At 38.7% G+C, this 18,766-nt stretch overlaps 3 protein-coding genes across 6 annotated transcripts in view; 2 read left to right on the forward strand and 1 right to left on the reverse strand.

Moving 5' to 3' along the window:
• The window catches only part of LOC135204742 (zinc finger protein OZF-like), a 569,882-nt gene that overhangs the window by 416,035 nt on the left and 135,081 nt on the right, over window positions 1-18,766 (forward strand). The gene's annotated exons all lie outside the window — the stretch shown is intronic.
• The window catches only part of LOC135204743 (zinc finger protein OZF-like), a 535,786-nt gene that overhangs the window by 15,503 nt on the left and 501,517 nt on the right, over window positions 1-18,766 (forward strand). The window lies entirely within an intron of this gene.
• The window catches only part of LOC135204744 (gastrula zinc finger protein XlCGF8.2DB-like), an 81,849-nt gene continuing 64,632 nt past the window's right edge, over window positions 1,550-18,766 (reverse strand). The window contains exon 2 of the mRNA XM_064234908.1: window positions 1,550-6,895. Within this exon, the coding sequence (XP_064090978.1) occupies window positions 5,562-6,545 (984 nt within the window). The 5' untranslated portion in view covers window positions 6,546-6,895 and the 3' untranslated portion in view covers window positions 1,550-5,561. The remainder of the gene's footprint in view (window positions 6,896-18,766) is intronic.

Raw genomic sequence — 18,766 nt, forward strand, 5'->3', positions numbered from 1 at the left:
GATGTCATCTGCAGATTCTGTCATTATTATTGTATTTACTGCTGATATTTTACTTCTTCATTATTACTGTGATTACTATCAAGTTAAAGATTTTTTTTTACATTCGGTTTTTGTATTTAGCCCTCTGGACCTGAACTACTGTAACCACCTAAGGTCTCTAGATTGCGTATGTTACTGTCTGTAGTTTGTAAATTCCCTGAGCTGAAATAAAGGATATTATTATTATTATTAATTATTATTATTAATTATTATTATTAATTAATTTAATTAATTAATTAATTATTAATTAATTATTATTATTATTATTAGTATTAATTATTTATTAATTATTAATTAATTATTACAATTATTATTAAATTATTAATTATTATTATGTATTAATTAATTTAATTATTAATTTATTATTATTTAATTATTTTATTAATTAATTAATTCTTTATTATTATTAATTCTTAATTATTATTATTATTAATATTAGATTATTATTAATTATTATTATATTATTATATTAATTATTATTATTATTATTATTATTATTATATTATTATTATTATCATTAATTATTATTATTAATTATTAATTATTATTATTATTATTAATTATTATTATTACTTTAGAGTGGCTGAGTGTCATGACTGTGTCACAGAAGTTTCAATCTCTTGTTGGCTGCTATTGTTTGTCTCCCATTATCACTCTCTTCTATTTCCACCTCTGAAGAATAACTCCAAAAGTTACAGTGAATTTATGACTGTTAAATTTATGAACAAAATTGTTTTATATTAAGCAAGGGCTTTTCTCAAGTTGCAACACCAGTGAACTGAAAAAAACTTGGAACACATTACAAAATAACATATCAGTATAAACTGCCCAGTCATGTTGCATAAAAAATTTTCTTACTTATCAGTGTCTGTGTTTGCACGCACATATAGTATACACCATGTGTGTGTTTATTTATATACATAACCATCTGCATCATACTGAAGTCAATTACACACTTGCTGTGTGCTTGCTTGCTGTTCTCTTCCTCTCTCTGGATTATTCTTTATTGTTTACAAAACTTTTGGAGTCCTTCCTTGATCAAAACCCCTTATAATCACCTACAACTTGGGCAATCATATGTCAAAATTGAATCATTGGGTAAACATTTAATGGAATATGCTTAATGTTAAACACAATTATGTAAATCACTATTTATCACGGGACATTAACTCGTCATCATATGATCATACACAATGCAACAGAAAGGTAGTAGTAACCAGATACTACAATATTGATATAACTGGTTGCAGAGGAGTAATTTACATGTAATCAACTGAACATTTTACAATGTAAATGTAATTGCATAGTAAGGTACTTAAAGGTATTACCTGTCCATACAACACAAACAAAAGACCAGGTACAGTATTGCTTTTGTTCTTGTTCACTTGTCATTCAGTCCTGATCGTAACTCAGGATGCATTGGGAGCAACAGTTACTTCATACCCATATTATCAGTCAAAGAGACAGCAAAATGATTACATATTCCATTTAGATCTCGTTTGCTGCTTATTCAGTTGTAACCATTTAAAAACTACTGTAGTACACGATATCTGTAAGTCTCTCTCTCTCTCTTCACTCTAAAGGTTTAAAAGGTCTCGTTATCAATTAGGCAAATGTGAAGTGTAAACTTTCTTTTTAGCCTTCAAAGGTGATGACAATTGCAGTTTTGCATCTCTCTCTCTTTCTCACATTGCCAGCATTCAAGGATTGACCTCCATTCCTTAGAGAACACAGTGAGTGTTGCTTGGTTTCTATAAATTGCTCACATTCAGAGCAAGAACTCTGATGTGCAGTACGTGAAAAAGTTAATATCTTAAGATGTAATGCTGTGATACATCTGTAATAAGATTTGAGTGAAAAGCTTATTAGATTTTTAATTAATGTGGCGGTAACAAAATGCAGTACAAAATAGCAGCTACTTTCTAACAAATAAGCTTGTGTTGACGTACATGTGCTTGTACATACATATATGCATCATGATGCTAGAAAAAAGAGATTTTCCAGGTTTGCCACAAGTAAACAGTTTTGGCAATGTGAACAGGTATGAGAGAGGGTGACAGAAATTCAGGATAGTTTTTGTATGCATTTATTCAGCTGACGATATTGTACAGTTTACTTTTTCATTATGTGTACAGCACAGTACTGTAGTGCTTTCTGTATTATTTATTAGCGCATACTGTACAGTACTGTAGTCACAAAACAGGCAAAAAATAAAGGACTAAATAAAAATTTTCGTATAATCAATTATTTGTACACTTATTTACTGTTAAAATTAGCTTATATCTTTGAACCCATTAAGTGCAATCTGCATATTACAAAATCATTAAAAGTAACACTTGGCTAACCCACTAAGACTGTCTCTGTAATCACCCGTCTCCCACCAAATGGCACTGTAATGTTTATGTTCTTGTCAGCATTCTTCATACATGTCCTTATGCAGTCGGTGTGAATTAGCGCTAGTAATCATTCTGACGATTTAGGGTTTATTTTACATTCTTAAAGAGATTTTTTACCATATTCACAAATTTCCAATCTCCACAAGAGCCTTGGATATATATTGCAGCAGATAATTGAGGGTTTACTGAAAGTGGCTACTTTCCAGTGTGAATTCTCATTTGCATTATAAGATGTTTCCTGTAAAATTCCTTTCCACATTCTTACAAATGAATGGCTTCTCTCTCTGGCTTCTGTTATTCTTAATTTTCAGTTTATATCAGGGGTGCAATAGGCTCCAGCCTGGGGTCTATGGTTGCACCTCTATGTTCCACTAGCCTAATATCCGAGGGCTCTTTTCAAGGTATTTACCGTTCTTATGAGGGCAGCAATCTGCACCTCATTTATACTTGGGTAACTTGATATTGCCTGAAGATATTTGCTCAGGTTTTTCTTTATAAGTCTTATTGCCCTACCACCACAGGTACTATTTCTATTTCCGTCAGTTCCCATGTACTTTTCAGGTCGTTCTGTAGGTCGTGGTATTTTGTTATTTTATGCCTTTCAGCTCTATTGAGGCCAAAGTCACTGGGTAGTGTCGCACCTATAATCTTCGCTGTTTTTTCCTCCTTGTTCCAGGTCACAATATCAGGTTTTATAGCACCTCCTTCTCTATATCTTCCTGTTGGAATTTCCTTGTCATAAAAGATGGTAATGGCCCTTTTGGAGGTGATTGGATCTGGTTCATGCTCCCACACTTTTTCTTTCACTTCAATTCTGTATTCTTTATGTATTTTCCAATGTATATATTTACAGATATTGTTGTGGCGGGCTGTGTAGTGACCATCTGCATGAAGGGTCTGGCAGGCTGATATCAGATGATTCGTACTCTCAATCGCTGCATGATAAAACCTACACTGGTCACTCCCTGATATACTTGCCATTTTTCTTGAAGCTGTTTTTTAGGTCTTGATTTTTTGCTCCTATTATCAGAATTTCTCCATCATAACCTAGATCTCCATTTCTTATCCATCTAAGTGATTCTTCATTGTCTGTTCAACTATTTTTCCAGTTCTTGAAATCTTTCTGCACTTCCATGGTCTTTCCACCTTTCTATTCTAAGTTTCTCCTCTCTGTGACTGTATTTCTGCCTGTTCTTCCTGGCTATCGTTTTTGCTGGAGTCTGTTCAGTACCCTCTGTGTCTTCTAGCAGATCTGCAAAGTTCTTAGCCTTTGGTGTTGGGCAACATTTTGATGTTTTCATCCTCAGAGCTTTTGAAGTACTACCCTTGAATTATTTATTATTGCTGCTCTGTAGGCATAACCCACCTTCTCTGTGAGGGAGATATTTATGTAGGGTGAGAATCTTCTGGTGTTAATGTCAATCCTGTCTAACTCACCTTGTGTCCCAGTCTACAATGCCAAAACCATGTCACCAATGGTATTGCCAGCTGGTTTATGGTAGTGATCTTGTCCTTTGGTGTTAGTTCTGAATTACAGGTCTTTTTAAGTGGCTGATGTATTTTTTCTTTATCTTTTCTCTCTTTTTCTTGTGTTCTATACCACTGTTTTCTTGTATTCCCAAGTTCTTATATGCAGACTCCCCTGCCAGGTCTTCAACAAACATGCCTTCCTCTTCCTTATTCCTTCTGATATTACTCTCTTCCCTCTCTTTATTGTACTCTTGGCACACTTGTCCAACCCAAATTCCATGCAGGTGTCATTTGAGAATTGGTAGACTGTCCTAACTAATTCTTCCAAATTTTCTTCTGAATCTGCATACAACTTCAGGTCATTCATAAAGGGCAGGTGGTTCACTCTTTTATTCTCTTTTCTTCCTCTGCTTTTGCTTAGGTCATAGCCAGTGTTAATGTTGTTCAAGATTTTACTAAGTGGATCTATGGTCAAGCAGAACAGAAGTGATGAGAGGCTGTCACCCTGGAATATTCCTCTTTGGATCTTAATGTCTGGAATTACTATCTGGCCCTCAGTGTTTTAGACAAAGAGTGGTCTTCCACAATCTCATCTGTGCTCCCAAGAAAGATCTTATTTCCTCATTGATGTTGTCTAATTCCATACATTGGAATATCCAGGTGCATGGCATGGTGTCAAATGCCTTCTTGTAATCTATCCAAGCCATATTAAGATTCCTTTGTCTTTTCTTACAATCTTCTAATATTGTTTTGTTTATTAGCAGTTGATCTTTAGTGCCTAATTTGTTTCTTGTGCATCTCTTTCGTTCTTTTTCCATATATTTGCCTTGATGTAGGTGTTCACAGATATTGTCTGCTATGACTCCTGTGACCCATTTGTAGGTTTTTGGTAAGCAGCAGATGGGCCTATATTTGTTAGGGAGCTCAGTCTCAGAGCTCTTAGAGAGAAGGTTGGTATTTCTTGCTGTGAGCCACGCTTGAGAAGGCATGTGCATAAGTGTGATGATGTAGTGCTGTGATCTTTTTAGCCAGAAATTACTATTACTGTTATCTTGAAATTATTATATTCTTTTATTTTCTTTGTTACTTTTTCGATGGTGAACCTTATTGGTGACATTTGCTGTTTCTAGCTGTTCTTCTGCCTAATGGTATCAATCCATGAATTCTCTTGGTGTTGTCTAGGGTCTTCAAACAGTGGCTTCCAAAATCTCTGTAGGTCTTCCTTGCTCGGTGGTGTTCGTACCTCCACTTTCTTTCGAAATCTTCCTATACACACTCTTTGGATTTTCATCAAACTGCTCATTTATCTGTTTTTAAAGAGTGGTCTAAACACATTTTCTGTGTTTAGACCTTTTGTTTTATTCCTAATATATTTGTATATAACTATTAATTTTATCGTAATATTTTGTATATGGCTCTACAGCTGAAACATAAATTTAAATTTGAATTTGAATTTACTTTTATCTTCTGTTGTTTGTTTCCTACTTGTGAAGCTAGGACCTTTATATTGGCTTGGTGTTCTGCCAGTTTTCCACTCTTTTGTTCATCCCCTATTCTGTATTTTTTCATTATTTTCTTGAGCAGATTTTGTGAGTGATTTTGATCTCTCATATAGTTGGTCATTTGAGAGATCTCTGCCTTAACTGGTTTATTTTATTATGTTGTTTCTTTTTCCTCTCCAGTATGCAACCTCATATGCTTTGTAAGATTTGATTTCTGGGAAAATGCTTTCCCACATTCGTTGCACATGAATGGCTTCTCTCCAGTATGGATTCTCATATGAATTGTAAGATGATGATTGTGGGCAAATCCTTTCCCACATTCCTTGCATATGAATGGATGATTCTCTCCAGTATGCAATCTCATATGATGTGTAAGATCTCGTTTCTGGGAAAATGCTTTCCCACATTCTTTGCATATGAATGGCTTCTCTCCAGTATGCAATCTCATATGAAGTGTAAGATTTGATTTATGGGAAAATGCTTTCCCACATTCTTTGCATACGAATGGCTTCTCTCCGGTATGGATTCTCATATGACGTGTAAGTTCTGTTTTGCGGGAAAACGCTTTCCCACATTCTTTGCACATGAATGGCTTCTCTCCAGTGTGGATTCTCAAATGAACTGTAAGAATATCTTTCGTGGAAAATGCTTTCTGACATTCCTTGCACATATATGGCTTCTCTCCAGTATGCAATCTCATATGATGTGTAAGATATGGTTTATGGGAAAATGCTTTCCCACAGTCATTGCATATGAATTTCTCTCTGGTAGGATTTGGGATATAATTTGTAAGATTAATTTTCTTGTAAAACGCTTTCTCACAGTCAGTGGATCTGAAAGGCTTCTCGCCATTGTGACTATTCCTTCTTTCTTGTTTTACTTCCTTTTTGCAAGTTTGTGGATGTTTTTCATTCACTGTTGAATTCATTTCATATGAATATTCATCATCTTCATTAGACTCACAGAATTCCTCTGGCTCTATTTTGATGTCCATCAATGGATCCAAAGACAAAAAGTCTTCATCACTGGTTCCACTAAAGGCAGCCAAGTTGCTGTTTTCTTGATTTATGGAAGGTAGTGATAATGCACCTTCCATTTCACTTTTCAAAGGAAATTCTAAAGAATATTCTGGATTCATTTTAGCCTTATGTCCTGTCCCGTTCTGTAATGACAATGTGTTCAATTCACAACTCTTAACATAAAATTGTTTACAAATAAGTACTCAACAAATATGTTAAAAATTAATTACAATATCTTGAAGGACTACAACCAGATTTCACTGCTGATATATGAATCTAATATTCAAAACAAATTTTACTTATTGTTTAGATTTGTTAAATACACATACAATAATTCACTGTTGTCTCAAACACTTTAAGAGTTGCTATTGGTAATGTTCCATGTAGTACCATCAAACAACATGCATTTCCCAAAATCCTGATGCTAATCATAACTGACGAAGGAAGGGTGGGTCTTCTGAGGGAGAATCTGAAATCAAAGAATGCAACACAGAGTTAGGAAACATAATGCCAGAACTGAAGCAGCAAATTAATCAATCAAATTCAATTCAGGTTCCTATAAAGGTCTCAGACCGATTAACAAAGCATGCATTTGATAGTTCTATCCAAACATGAATACAATCCTACCAAATGTTGTCCAGACACAGCATCAAAACATTCCTGGGGCCAACAATGCAACAACAGTTAATATTGATGCCCATCACCTCATATCTGTAAACCTTCTTAGCTTGACATTACAATACAAATTACTTATGAACATATCTTATCAACAAATCAAAAGCCAAGAATAGAAAATTCAAGAGACCAGCATAAGAGTTTTGTGGGGTAACAGCGGGAAGGGTACAGTACACAGCAAATGCTTAATTATATGTGATCCAGCTATTCATAACACCATATTAGCCACAGATGCAGCAGAAAATAATAATAATAAAATAGTAAGGGTCAATTGAGTAGTCATTTGAAGAGATGAAAGTTTTCAAATTAGTTCCACTGATTGTTATTGTGGATACAATACAAGAGTAGCAATTATGACCAGCAACACTGATGACAGTCTTGGAAGGTATGTGCTGCTACATTTCTTCAAATATGACATTGTTTTCAGAACTAAACGAACCAGAGCTTTTTATGAAGGAGTATCTTTCAGTGCATGTTGGAAATGGGTTAACTGGTGGTTAAGAACAGTGAGCAAGGGAATTCCCCTCACTCATATGCCATCACTGTGATGGTAGATGATATAAGGTTTTGGTTTGCATACCTATGAAAATTTCATATTACAGCATTTCCTCGGTTAGTGTATCTGCATATGCATGGCTTGCGACTTGGCAATATATTCACATTTAACTCCAGCCCTACCAAAATCTACATGAATGTATACATACATAAAAAAAATGAATTCATTAAAAAGCTTTTTTGGTTTTCAATGCTGCAAAAGTGGAATGATTACAATTTTTTAAAGTACTTTGTATTTTTCCTAATATACAAACCTGAAGGTCTTTACATATGGCTATAATTGCAGTGCAAGCTGGGAAAACAGCTGTTTAACTTTAAATAAAGTGGTTAACTATCAATGGTAGGGTGGGAGTCCCGCCCACTCCTATCCTTATGCTTCACTTTAACCTTTTGGCTCAGGTAGTAGAATGAGGGGTGGCTCGAGGTAGGCAATGTTTATAGATTGTTTTTAACAAATAGAATCCTACAGTCTTTACATATGAAGAATTACTTGTTGGTGGAAGGATTCCGAGTAAATCTCTGAAGTGACTGGTACCTCTATTCACCTAGGCCTCCTTCCTAGTCATGTAGAGCAGAGGAAGGAGTCCCGTGCATCTGACATGTTGAGCTTATGTGATGTCAGCTGTCAGACTTCTAGGCCTTTCGAATTAATGGGCATGTAATGTATAGCTTCATTGATTCAAAAAGGTTTTGGAGGAACCTATAGTGTTTTGTTTAATTGTCAGTCCCTCTCTCCCTTTGCTAGAGAGAGGGGATGGACATTCATCTATTAATCTACAGACTTCTAGATTATAGACAGGGCACAGTACTTAGTTATGTAGCTCACCTGCATCGCACACCCATTTAGCATGTAACGGTTTGCCAATCTTCCCTCTGCCCTACAGGTGAGGAAGAGTATAAAAAGAGAAAGGGAGGAGGAGGCCAGTCACTCACTCACACTCTCTCTTTGTAACTCAGAACACCTGAGGCGAGATGCTACCTGTCCCTCTAAGGGAGCTGGGTGAGCTACACAACTTGTTAAGCAGACACCACAGGAAGGAAAAGGTGTCCATGGACCCATGGGCAACGTCCTGAAGGTTAGAAGGATGTGAATGTGGTAGGTTTCATGAAACACACTCCCACCATTAGTACTATTAGAACCGACAGGTTCTTCCAGAATGCGAGGGACAGACCATGCCCCAACCCTCTAAGCTCTTACTCAGAAAGTACTCTTATCTACCTTGTCAAAAGTAGAGTATGCTCCCTTGATTTTCTCACAACTCCAGAAAGAAACCATTTTCTTGGACACCTCTTCCTTGGTCGAGCCAGTACTAACAAAGCGTCATCGACATTGAAGACGGAGATGTCAAAACCTCTCTAGAAAGCACCACAACACTCGAACTGGACACAGTAGCATATTGTCTTGATCACTACCAGCAAAGTCCTCTATGAAGGGGATCAAAAAGAACTTGAATCTGGTGTCAGGGACCGACGGATTCTGAGTCTTTGCTACGAATTCTGGGACAAACTAGAGCATGGGTTCTCAAAGTGGTCGATATCGACCCCGAAGGGTCAATAGGACCGGGTCGATGAATAGTCAGGGGGTCAAAAGGGTCGATAAATAACTAAAGGGTCAGCAAATTAAATTGCATATACTCAAATATCTAAAGTTCTGAATACATTTTCTTACTTGGTAATATATTTTTATTATACTTTATGTGAAGTACTAAACTAATAATTCTCAAATTGGATTTGACATTGGTGTTTTTTTTTCTTTTCTTGAATTATTTAATGCTAGTCTAGGGGGTCAATAGAAAAATTAAAACTTCATTGGGGTCGAGGAGTTAAGGAGTTTGAGAACCCCTGAACTAGAGCGTGACAGATCCTCATCCCTTCAAGTGTTCAACATCGAAGGAAAGTCCATGATGTTCACAAAATCTCTTTGCCAATGCCAGGGTAAGCAAGAACACAATCTTGAAGGTCAGATCCCTGTCTGACGACTCTCGTAAAGGCTAGGGTGCACAAGTCAGGCTCCGTAAGGCAAGAGTCACATCCCACTCAGAGGGACTGAATTCCCAAGGAGGGCAAAACTGTTTGAAGCTTCTCAACAGCATGGAGATCTCCACAAAGAAGAGAAATCGACACTCTTTAAGCAAAGGATTAATCCAAGGGCAACTCTGTAGCTCCTGACAGCTGTGACAGCGAAGAAAGACAAGAATGTCTGCTACCTGCTGAAGAGGAGATCCTACCAGAGAGATATCCCATCAATGACACCAATCACAGAAGACGACCCATGTCCCCTAGTACACAGCCGCTGAAGATTTACAAAGGTAATCCAGAAAGCTTGGTCATTGTGTGACGAGAAAAATCCTCTAGCTCACAGGAGATGGTGGATAGTCTCCAGGCATGAAGTGACAGTTCTCTCACAGCCTGGCGATACCTCTCTATGAGCGGCTGGTACAGCAGGTTGTGCCAAGGGGGAATCTCTCTTGGTACCCAGGAAAGTAGAGCTAGCAAGTCCAGATACCACTCGGCATGTGGCCACTTGGGAGCTAGCAGGGTCATCCTGAGATTAGGGGTGATCATGACCCTGTTGATCACCCAATGAATCAGACAAAATGGAGGAAAAGTGTAGGCATTGGAGATTGTCCCATGGGTGTTGTAAAGCCTCTCCTATTACCGCCCCTGGCACAAAAGAACAGAACACCAGGAGCTTTACATTGTGCCAGGTTGCAAAGAGGCCCTATGTCTGGACCCTGGCAATGGAGCACGTCTGCCGCTCTGTTCTGGTTCCCCAGGATTTACCTGACTGACAGATCTACTGAGTGTGCTGCTGCCCACTCATGAACCTGCACCACCAACATGTGTAGCAGAAGGGAATGTAATTCGTCTGCTTGTTGACCTGCACCAATACTGTACAGTTGTATTGTTGATATACCACCTTGGGATCCAGAATATTGATGTGAAGGTGTATGAAACCAGCAATGAAAGTTGTTTGCGAATTAGTTCAAATTACTTTTCCAGGAAATCTGGGGAACTAATTTGTAAGGCTCTTAAGAACATTGCTTTCAAGACAGGTGTAGCCAGCAACCTGTTCTTAAGAGCCTTACGAATTTGTTCCCCAGATTTCCTGGAAAAAGAATTTGAACTAATTTGCAAACAACTTTCGTCTTTAAAGTATCCTGACCATATAATTGAGAAAGCAACTCACAAAGCAAACATAATTTTCTACCGACCCCCTCAAAACAAGACCAAAGAGACACCCAACAATAAAATAAAAATTCCTCACCTGGACAGGATTAAAACAGTGACTCAGACCCTCGGAAAATCTAACCCTTTTGCATTTACTTACCCAAACACCTTTGCCAAATCCTTGATTAACGTCTAACAAAAGACATTCCCCAAGGCAACAGGGGTTTATGAAACTCCATGCCAGGACAGTGACCAATCTTACATCGGATTTACAGGAAAATCACTTTCCCAGAGGTTAATACAACACAAACGATCAGTTAGGTATGGACAACAGAACTCAGCTATTTTCAACCATATAAATGAACATAACCATAGAATAAACTGGAATTTGTCACATATAATTTATAGCAGCAACTGCCGGTACAAGAGTCAAATGATGGAATCAGCCTTAATAAAAGAGAGGCAGGTAAAGAACATCTCAAAAGGAGCATGGGTTTCAGATGTGATCGACAAGGTTTTCATTCAACCAGCGCTTAAGAAGATTAAAGGAAGATTATCAGCGGGGGTGACCTAAATAGACTTACCTGTGGATGGATCTCTTGGTATAAATACCACCTTTTCTGTAAACTTCTCTCATTCATATACCTGAAGAGAGAGACAGCAGTCTCTGAAATATAGTACTTTTCTCTCTATACTTTGGTGTTTTTATGGGCTCCATTTATTAGATGGAATTCTGTTGTAAACAGAACATTTTTACCATATAGATATATATAGATATATATATATATATATAATATATATATATATAATATATATATATATATACCAATTTAGCATGAAGGCACCACATGCTTGAGAATATCCTTAAATACCACCGGTAGAAAGGTGAGTGACTACTGGAGACTTGGAACAAAGGCTTTTTGCAGTTTCTTCTACATTTTCAAGTTCACTGCTGAATATAAAAGATGACAGCCAACTTTATATACACAAAAAAAGAAAATAGGGGCCGGGTTACAGTTTGTTATTCTGGGTGGTGTGTTCTTTAAGCAAATGAGACAAGGAAAGAGGCTAAAGGGAGGGAACAATCCAGGATGGAGATTTAAATTCGTTGTTGACGTGGCTTCAATGAAAACACCCCGACTCCAATAGATTCCCTTTTACATTGATCTTTGACCCTGTAAACAATTATTGAGGAATTATCCCAGTTAATAGCATGGCCTGTCTTAAGCCAATGATCCACAATGCCATTATCGTTAAGCTTCTTGATACAGCATATATGTGCTGAGAACATCTTACCTTTAGATCTTACAATCTTTGCCCTACATAAATTTTATTACATTCTTTACAAGGAATACTGTATACAATATTATTATATTTAAATATTAAGTTAATATCAATTGTTTTCAAAATGAGTACAGTACTTAGGATGAAATGGTACATAGAGCCCTAGTAGTAGTAGTTACTGGTGCGGGCTGTGTATCAGCCCTCTCTAGCAGGGTAAGAGACCCGTGGTAGTGGTTTCACTCGCCCCAGAAACCATACCGACAACTTTTTATATAAGGTGAGCGAGTCACTCTGACATACCATTTTAGTTTTTTCTCTGGTAATGTTAGTAATATTTACCTTAGAAATATGTGCTAAAAGGATATTTCACTGGGCGACACGGGCCCTTGCCCAGAAATAGATTTTTCCTTCGTCAAAATCCCTTAAGTGATCTTGGGAGCAGCAACATGCACTGGGCCTTGGTTTCGTGGTAGATTATATCAAATTCCTCTGCATATTGGCGGCAAGTGTCAATGAGTCGTTGGACACCTTGCACTGATGGGGAAATCCAAACCATATCGTCAGCATAACAGAGGTTGTTTATAGTTGTTTCATTGAAGGTGCATCCAATTGGGAGTGAGTTCAGTTTGACATTGAAGGCATCTGTGTACGTATTAAACAGGTATGGAGAGAGAATGCCCCCTTGCCGAAGCCCGTTTAGGGAGCCGAAGGTGTAAGATAATACGTTACCCCATTTGACACAGAATTGCTGTGTGGAGAACCAGCAATGTAAAATGGCAATTAGATACAGGGGTGTGCCCCTTTTATGCAGCTTCAGGAAGAGCTTCAGGTAGTTTACTCTGTCAAATGCTTTTTTCACATTCACAAAACAAAGGAAAACAGGAGAGGCTGATGATAGGTAGTAGTTCAGCAATTCTTTCAGTATGTAGATGCAGGTGTCGATTGAGTGGTTTGCTTTAAACCCGAACTGGTTGTCAGTGGTGTGTAGAAAGGGGAGAAGCCTCACTAGAAGAGCAGACTCAAGTATCTTCAATGCGATCATTGTGATTGCAATTGGCCGGTAGTTGCCAGGGTCAGCTGCATCCTTTAGCTTGTTTTTGACTAATGGTATCAAATGGACTAAGAGTAGGGAGTCTGGAAGAAACCGGTGAATTATGCACGCATTGAATAGGGCAGCTAGCAAAATGTAAATTAACGGATGGCAGAATTTGAAGGCCTCTGCAGGAAGACCATCACAGCCAGGCGATTTATTATTAGGTAGGCTGTTTATGGCATTGTTGATGTTACCTGGCGTAATACGGTCTGCAATATGAAATTGAATGTTGTCAATAAGGAGGTTATCTACATCCCTTCGGGAATCTTGATCATTTATGCAATTCAGGATATTGTTGAAGTGATCGCCCCACATACTTGCGATAGCTTCGTCTCCGACTGCTTCCCCTACTCTCTGTGATAGCTTTTTAGTCTTGGGATTTAAGGACTGGATATCTTTCCAAAGACGAGGATAATCACCAGATTCTAAGTTTCTAGACATTGCATCGGCTCTTAGTTGTTTTTCATTTAACCTGCAGTGCTTAAGAGCAAGTTTGAACTGCGCTCTCGCCTGTCTCATTAGTAATGCAGTGTGCCCTTCCCTGGGGCTACCATTTTGCCTCCACGGTAAAAACATTTCTTGTGAGTATGTATACAGATCTTTAACCAAGTCATTCCATCCAGGTATATTACGAGAATTACCTTGACGAAATCTGGAGGCAGTCCAGCCCGAAGCAAGCATAGCGGAGATTATGTTAGAATAGAATTCATTCAGATCCCTCCTGTGGTGGTCATTTCTACAATTTGTGTTAGTACAAAGTAAGGCGTCTGCCGGTTGAACTATTGACCGCAACCTGGTTTCCGTGGTCGCCCTAAAGTATCTGGTTTTCTGTTGGTTTTTAAAATCCCAGTTTACTGCTGGTGGGCAAACAGTTAGAGGGTTCATGGTAGGGAGGGATGGGGTACTGAACGACACCTGTAATGGGATGTGATCGAAGCCAGTTGCAAGATCATAGCGAATATTGCAGGTCATAATAGAATCATGAAGTTGTGGAGATGTGATGCAGTGGTCCAGCCAGGAGGTTGTAATAGCGTCCGCTCTATTATGTTCATATGAATAGGAGGAGGGAGGGAGGAGCATTACATTGCTAATTTGGAGAGCATGATTTTGACAGAAGCGAGTAAGTTCATTATAAAATTGTTTTGTGGGGTGAGAATGAAGGTCCCCGATTATACAAATATGATCAGCAGGAGAATCATGAATAATACTGTGTAACTTCCCTAGGATCATGCAGTAATGATCAAAATTATTGTTATTTTCCCATGGCATATAAACATTAATAATTAGGATTTTAGAGTTCCCTACTGTCACTTGAAGCCCCAGCAATCTGTCACTCCTGTAGGTCATCACCTTTATCATATTGTCTAACGATTTGTGCCACAGGAAAGAAAGGCCCCCTTTCTGGCGACCGGCTATGATTTTATCTGTAACTTGGATCGATGAGGTCGAGAAGGTTCTGAAGTCTTCATGAATTGAATCGCAGATGGCAAGGTCATGTGGCCAGAGGAGCATTTCTTGCAATGCAATGATGCCTTTGAAGTTTTTGCAGAACATGTTTAGGAGAGGAATGTTCCACTTGAGGCCAAAAATATTCCAAGAGATTATGTTTAATGTATCCATGGCTACTCATGTCAGTAAGTTCCCCTGGGGGTGGTTGATCCCGGATTAGTTTATATCTTGAAACTAATATATTAGGACCGAAATTCTCGCCTTTAAGAACGTCGAGGTGTTGAAATAGGCAGGTAATCCTGTAAGCCACTTTATGTTTAATCCTGCATGGGAGTTCGTGAGAGATGAGTGGGTCAGAGCCAGTGAGAAAATTGACTCTCTCCACTATGGCATCTAGCGTCACCGATGAGCGCAGATTGTGAATTACTATGTGACATCTCTTCTCAGGTGTCGGGCGAGGTGAAACACGAATGTTGGGCTCCGGTCTAGCGGCCAAACGAGAGGTTCTTCTCTTCTTTCTGCTTGTTTGTATCTGCCAGCCGCCAGACCCATGATCACTTTCATCTGTATCTACGATGGGGGGTTGGGGGGGAGAGATAGGGTGGGGAGAATTAAGAGGGCTAGTAATCATCACTGGAGATATATCTTCCACCAGAGGCACTGGGGAGGGAGAAGAGGTTGGGAGACCAACAGTCCCCTCGGAACGGTCTATACATGACGGGGGCACTTCCGTGTTGCTGGGAGGCGAGGAAAAACTGGATGCCGCATTCGTAGGAGTCTGGTAGCTATCTGTGCGATTGTCTATCGATCCCTGCACTCCTTTGATTGCATCCCAGATCCGTGTGAGGTTATTTGTTTCCACCGTTTTAAGACTGTTTAGGGATTCCTGTAGTCCTTTGATTACGTCCCACATTCTTGATAATTTATCATTTGTCTCCTCCATTTTTTCCGAGTTTTTTCCAATTATTTCTGAGAGAGATTTTGCTGTTTGGAAGGCATTTTCTGCCGTGTGGTACACCGCAGGAGGCAGATTGTAAGGGTCATCGGCGTAGATTTCCACCGAGCAGGTCCTTAGTCACTTAGTGATATATGATATTTTCTTGTGAGAGGACAAGTTCTTCACGGATCGCTCCTTGAGAATGCTCTCTGGTATCAGATATTTGCATTCTGTATATGCAACGTTGATTTATTCATCGGAGAAGGCGTCACTGACAGATTGTATAGCGGACTTGACGTCAGAATGGTTCGATTGGTATTGTATACAGTAAAGACAATTGTTCGCAAGAACGGAACTTGTGTGTGGGGCACAGGCACCAGTAGGTGCCAGGGTCACTTTCGCAATGGTTGGAGGTTGGTCGGGTGACATTTTTGTGGTAAGGGAGGGGTCAAGCACTAACACATACACTGCATTCTTTTGCCCATTTCCCAGGACCAATAGGCCTCGAGTAGCTATGATTTGAAAGATTTCTAAGGCACTGATTGGAGTAGAAAGAATATTAGTATATCTGCAGTTGCACAACACTCTCTGGCTTACTTGCCGGGTAATACGTGGAGACACTATTAACACATTGCTTACTATAAGAGGTATAATCACCAAGGGCGAAAAACCCTTCTTTTCTGTGAAGAAACGCGAGAGAGACCTCCAACACGTCCGCCCCCACACACATTAATATGAGCTATTGAATGGTCGAAACTGTTGTATTTCATTGTTTATTGGTCAATTTAGCTTTATTATAAAATTTACTGGGGTGTTTTTGTAGGGCTTGAAACGAATTAGGCAATTTACATGTAAAATGCAGTTCAAGATACGAAAACCTCAGGTTACGAAGGCCGCCTCGGAACGGATTAATTTTGTATGTCAAGGTACCACTGTACTGTGAACGACTTACCTAACTTCATTCTGTTTTATGCATAATGTCCATCAGTGTGGAAGTGGATGGGCTCCAGTCATATAATTGCTGGGTAAGTATTTACAAAACCTTATTTTATTGTAAAAATATCATTTGTGTATATGTGACTAACCCAGTAATTATAAGCAGTCCCTGGTTATTGACAGACTCAGTTAATGACAAACTGGTTTTATGGCACTTGTGTAGCACCATAGAATCAGTGATTTATGGTGCCGTAAGCTCCATAAATCCCATAAATCACCTGTACTGCTGACTCCACATTGAATGGAGGTGGAATCATGGACATATTCTCCTCTAAAGCATTAAGTCATGTAATGAATTTGAAACAAAAAAGTTTTTGCACTGAAAAAACAATGCTTATCATTCCTATCAGAGAGCTATGCAGATGAATAGCTTTGGCCTCTGGTTGGTGGTGATCTTAACTCGTAGTGGTGTGGAGGTAGGCCAAGGGTCACCTCCTTCTTCGGGGGAACTTTGCAGCAAGGGGAATGCTCCTGTGGTTAGCAAAGTATAAAAGGTGCCCGCCCTTGCCCGGCGTGCAGCACTGAAATAAAACAACCAGAAAACACTGACTCCTACACTGAAATAGAGTCATGACGCATCCACTGAGAGTGGTGGGTGCTCCAGGTACATTGTACCCCCTGGCTCTCCAAACTCAACACCTTACTGAAAAAGAGAAGAGATAATAGGAGAATATCCTATGCCTCCTTCTGCAATGCCATATCAGTCACTAAAAATGGTCTCGAGATATTGAAAAATTTCTATATTTTTTAAACTTACATAAAAAATATAAGAAGCGAAGATCATTTACACCTCCCATAGTTCAATAGCAGAATGGGCATAAATAGCAAAAAAACTCTGAAAACTAAGGAGGAAGAGGCTCTTCTTATACACTTAGCTTTGCTTCAAAGTAGGCCAAAAACACTCAAACATGAAGCCCATACAATATGGAAGACAAAGACAACACAACAACACATTTATACAGAGGAAGAGATAACTTCCCAGGTTATAGATGGTCCTCTGATTCCTGTTGTGATGAAGGCTGGAAGTCTTTAGCTGTGTCAACAAACAGGGATGTACTACTTGACGAATCGCTTCTTGTCACTGCGAGGGTTGGTTCAGAGAGGAACTTCTATTTACCTGGAAACAGAGCTATCAGGGCTTTCAAAGTCTTTAACATTCACTCCAATTTGGCATTAACAACTAGTAGTTGAACATTTTATGGATTAGAAACAAATATATAAAAGACAAAAAACTGCTGTGCTTGTCTGAAAAATCATTCTGAATCATTCCAGTTGCCTATGTGTCAATTGCAACGAAGCAGAAGACTTAGAGACTTCTGTTATACCATATGGTAAACAGAAAGATGATAATGAATCTTATGAGACACATCTCTGTCTGGTGATTCTCGCAATGGTAAATGATTAGCACAAACAGGAATCAAAAGCAAGATTCCAAAGCCAACCAGAGACAAGTTTCTGATGACCGTGCAGAGAGATTCAAATTAAGAGTTAACCCTCGACACAGAGAAACAATACTAAGACGAACAATATCTCGGTGAGAAGGCAGTGCTATATCTCTCCCTTGACTCCGTAGGCTGAGTTACCTGGTAGTGTTTCCCTCTTTAAATGTGTTCATCTCATAGAGCTATACAGTGTCTAACAGATACACTTGAGTGCCTGCATGTTAACCGAAGAAAAGGGGAAAGCATTCCTCTTGTTTGGTGATAATGCCTACCTTGTGGTGCTGTTGCCAAACAATAACACAAGACGTCTCAATTCAAAACTGGAAACTCTTGAGAGGCCCGAAAGACTGTCCTGAGCTTCAGGTTATCACAATTTTTAAAAAGTAAATTGTAATTTCCCTAACCATACAAACCTGAATTACTTTCAGTTTAAGCTGTAAAATGGCGGTTGAAGTTTCAAACAAGGTGACTAGGCAGTTTACTGTCCGCTTGACATGAATATTCCAATTTGCTTTAGGCCCAGGCAGCAGAATGAGGGGTGGCATGATGTACACCTATATGCAAAGGACCTCAGGTTTGTATAGTTAGGAAGAATACAATTTAATTTTAAAAATTGTGGATTGTTCCTACATGATATACAAACCCTCGGTCCTTTACATTAAGAAGACTCATTGATTGGTGGAAAGAATCTGAGTGAGCCTCTATGAACAGACTGGTGTTCACCCAACCTATGGTTCC

This window comes from Macrobrachium nipponense, chromosome 47 (genome assembly GCF_015104395.2).
Source record: "Macrobrachium nipponense isolate FS-2020 chromosome 47, ASM1510439v2, whole genome shotgun sequence".
Lineage (NCBI taxonomy): Eukaryota > Metazoa > Arthropoda > Malacostraca > Decapoda > Palaemonidae > Macrobrachium > Macrobrachium nipponense.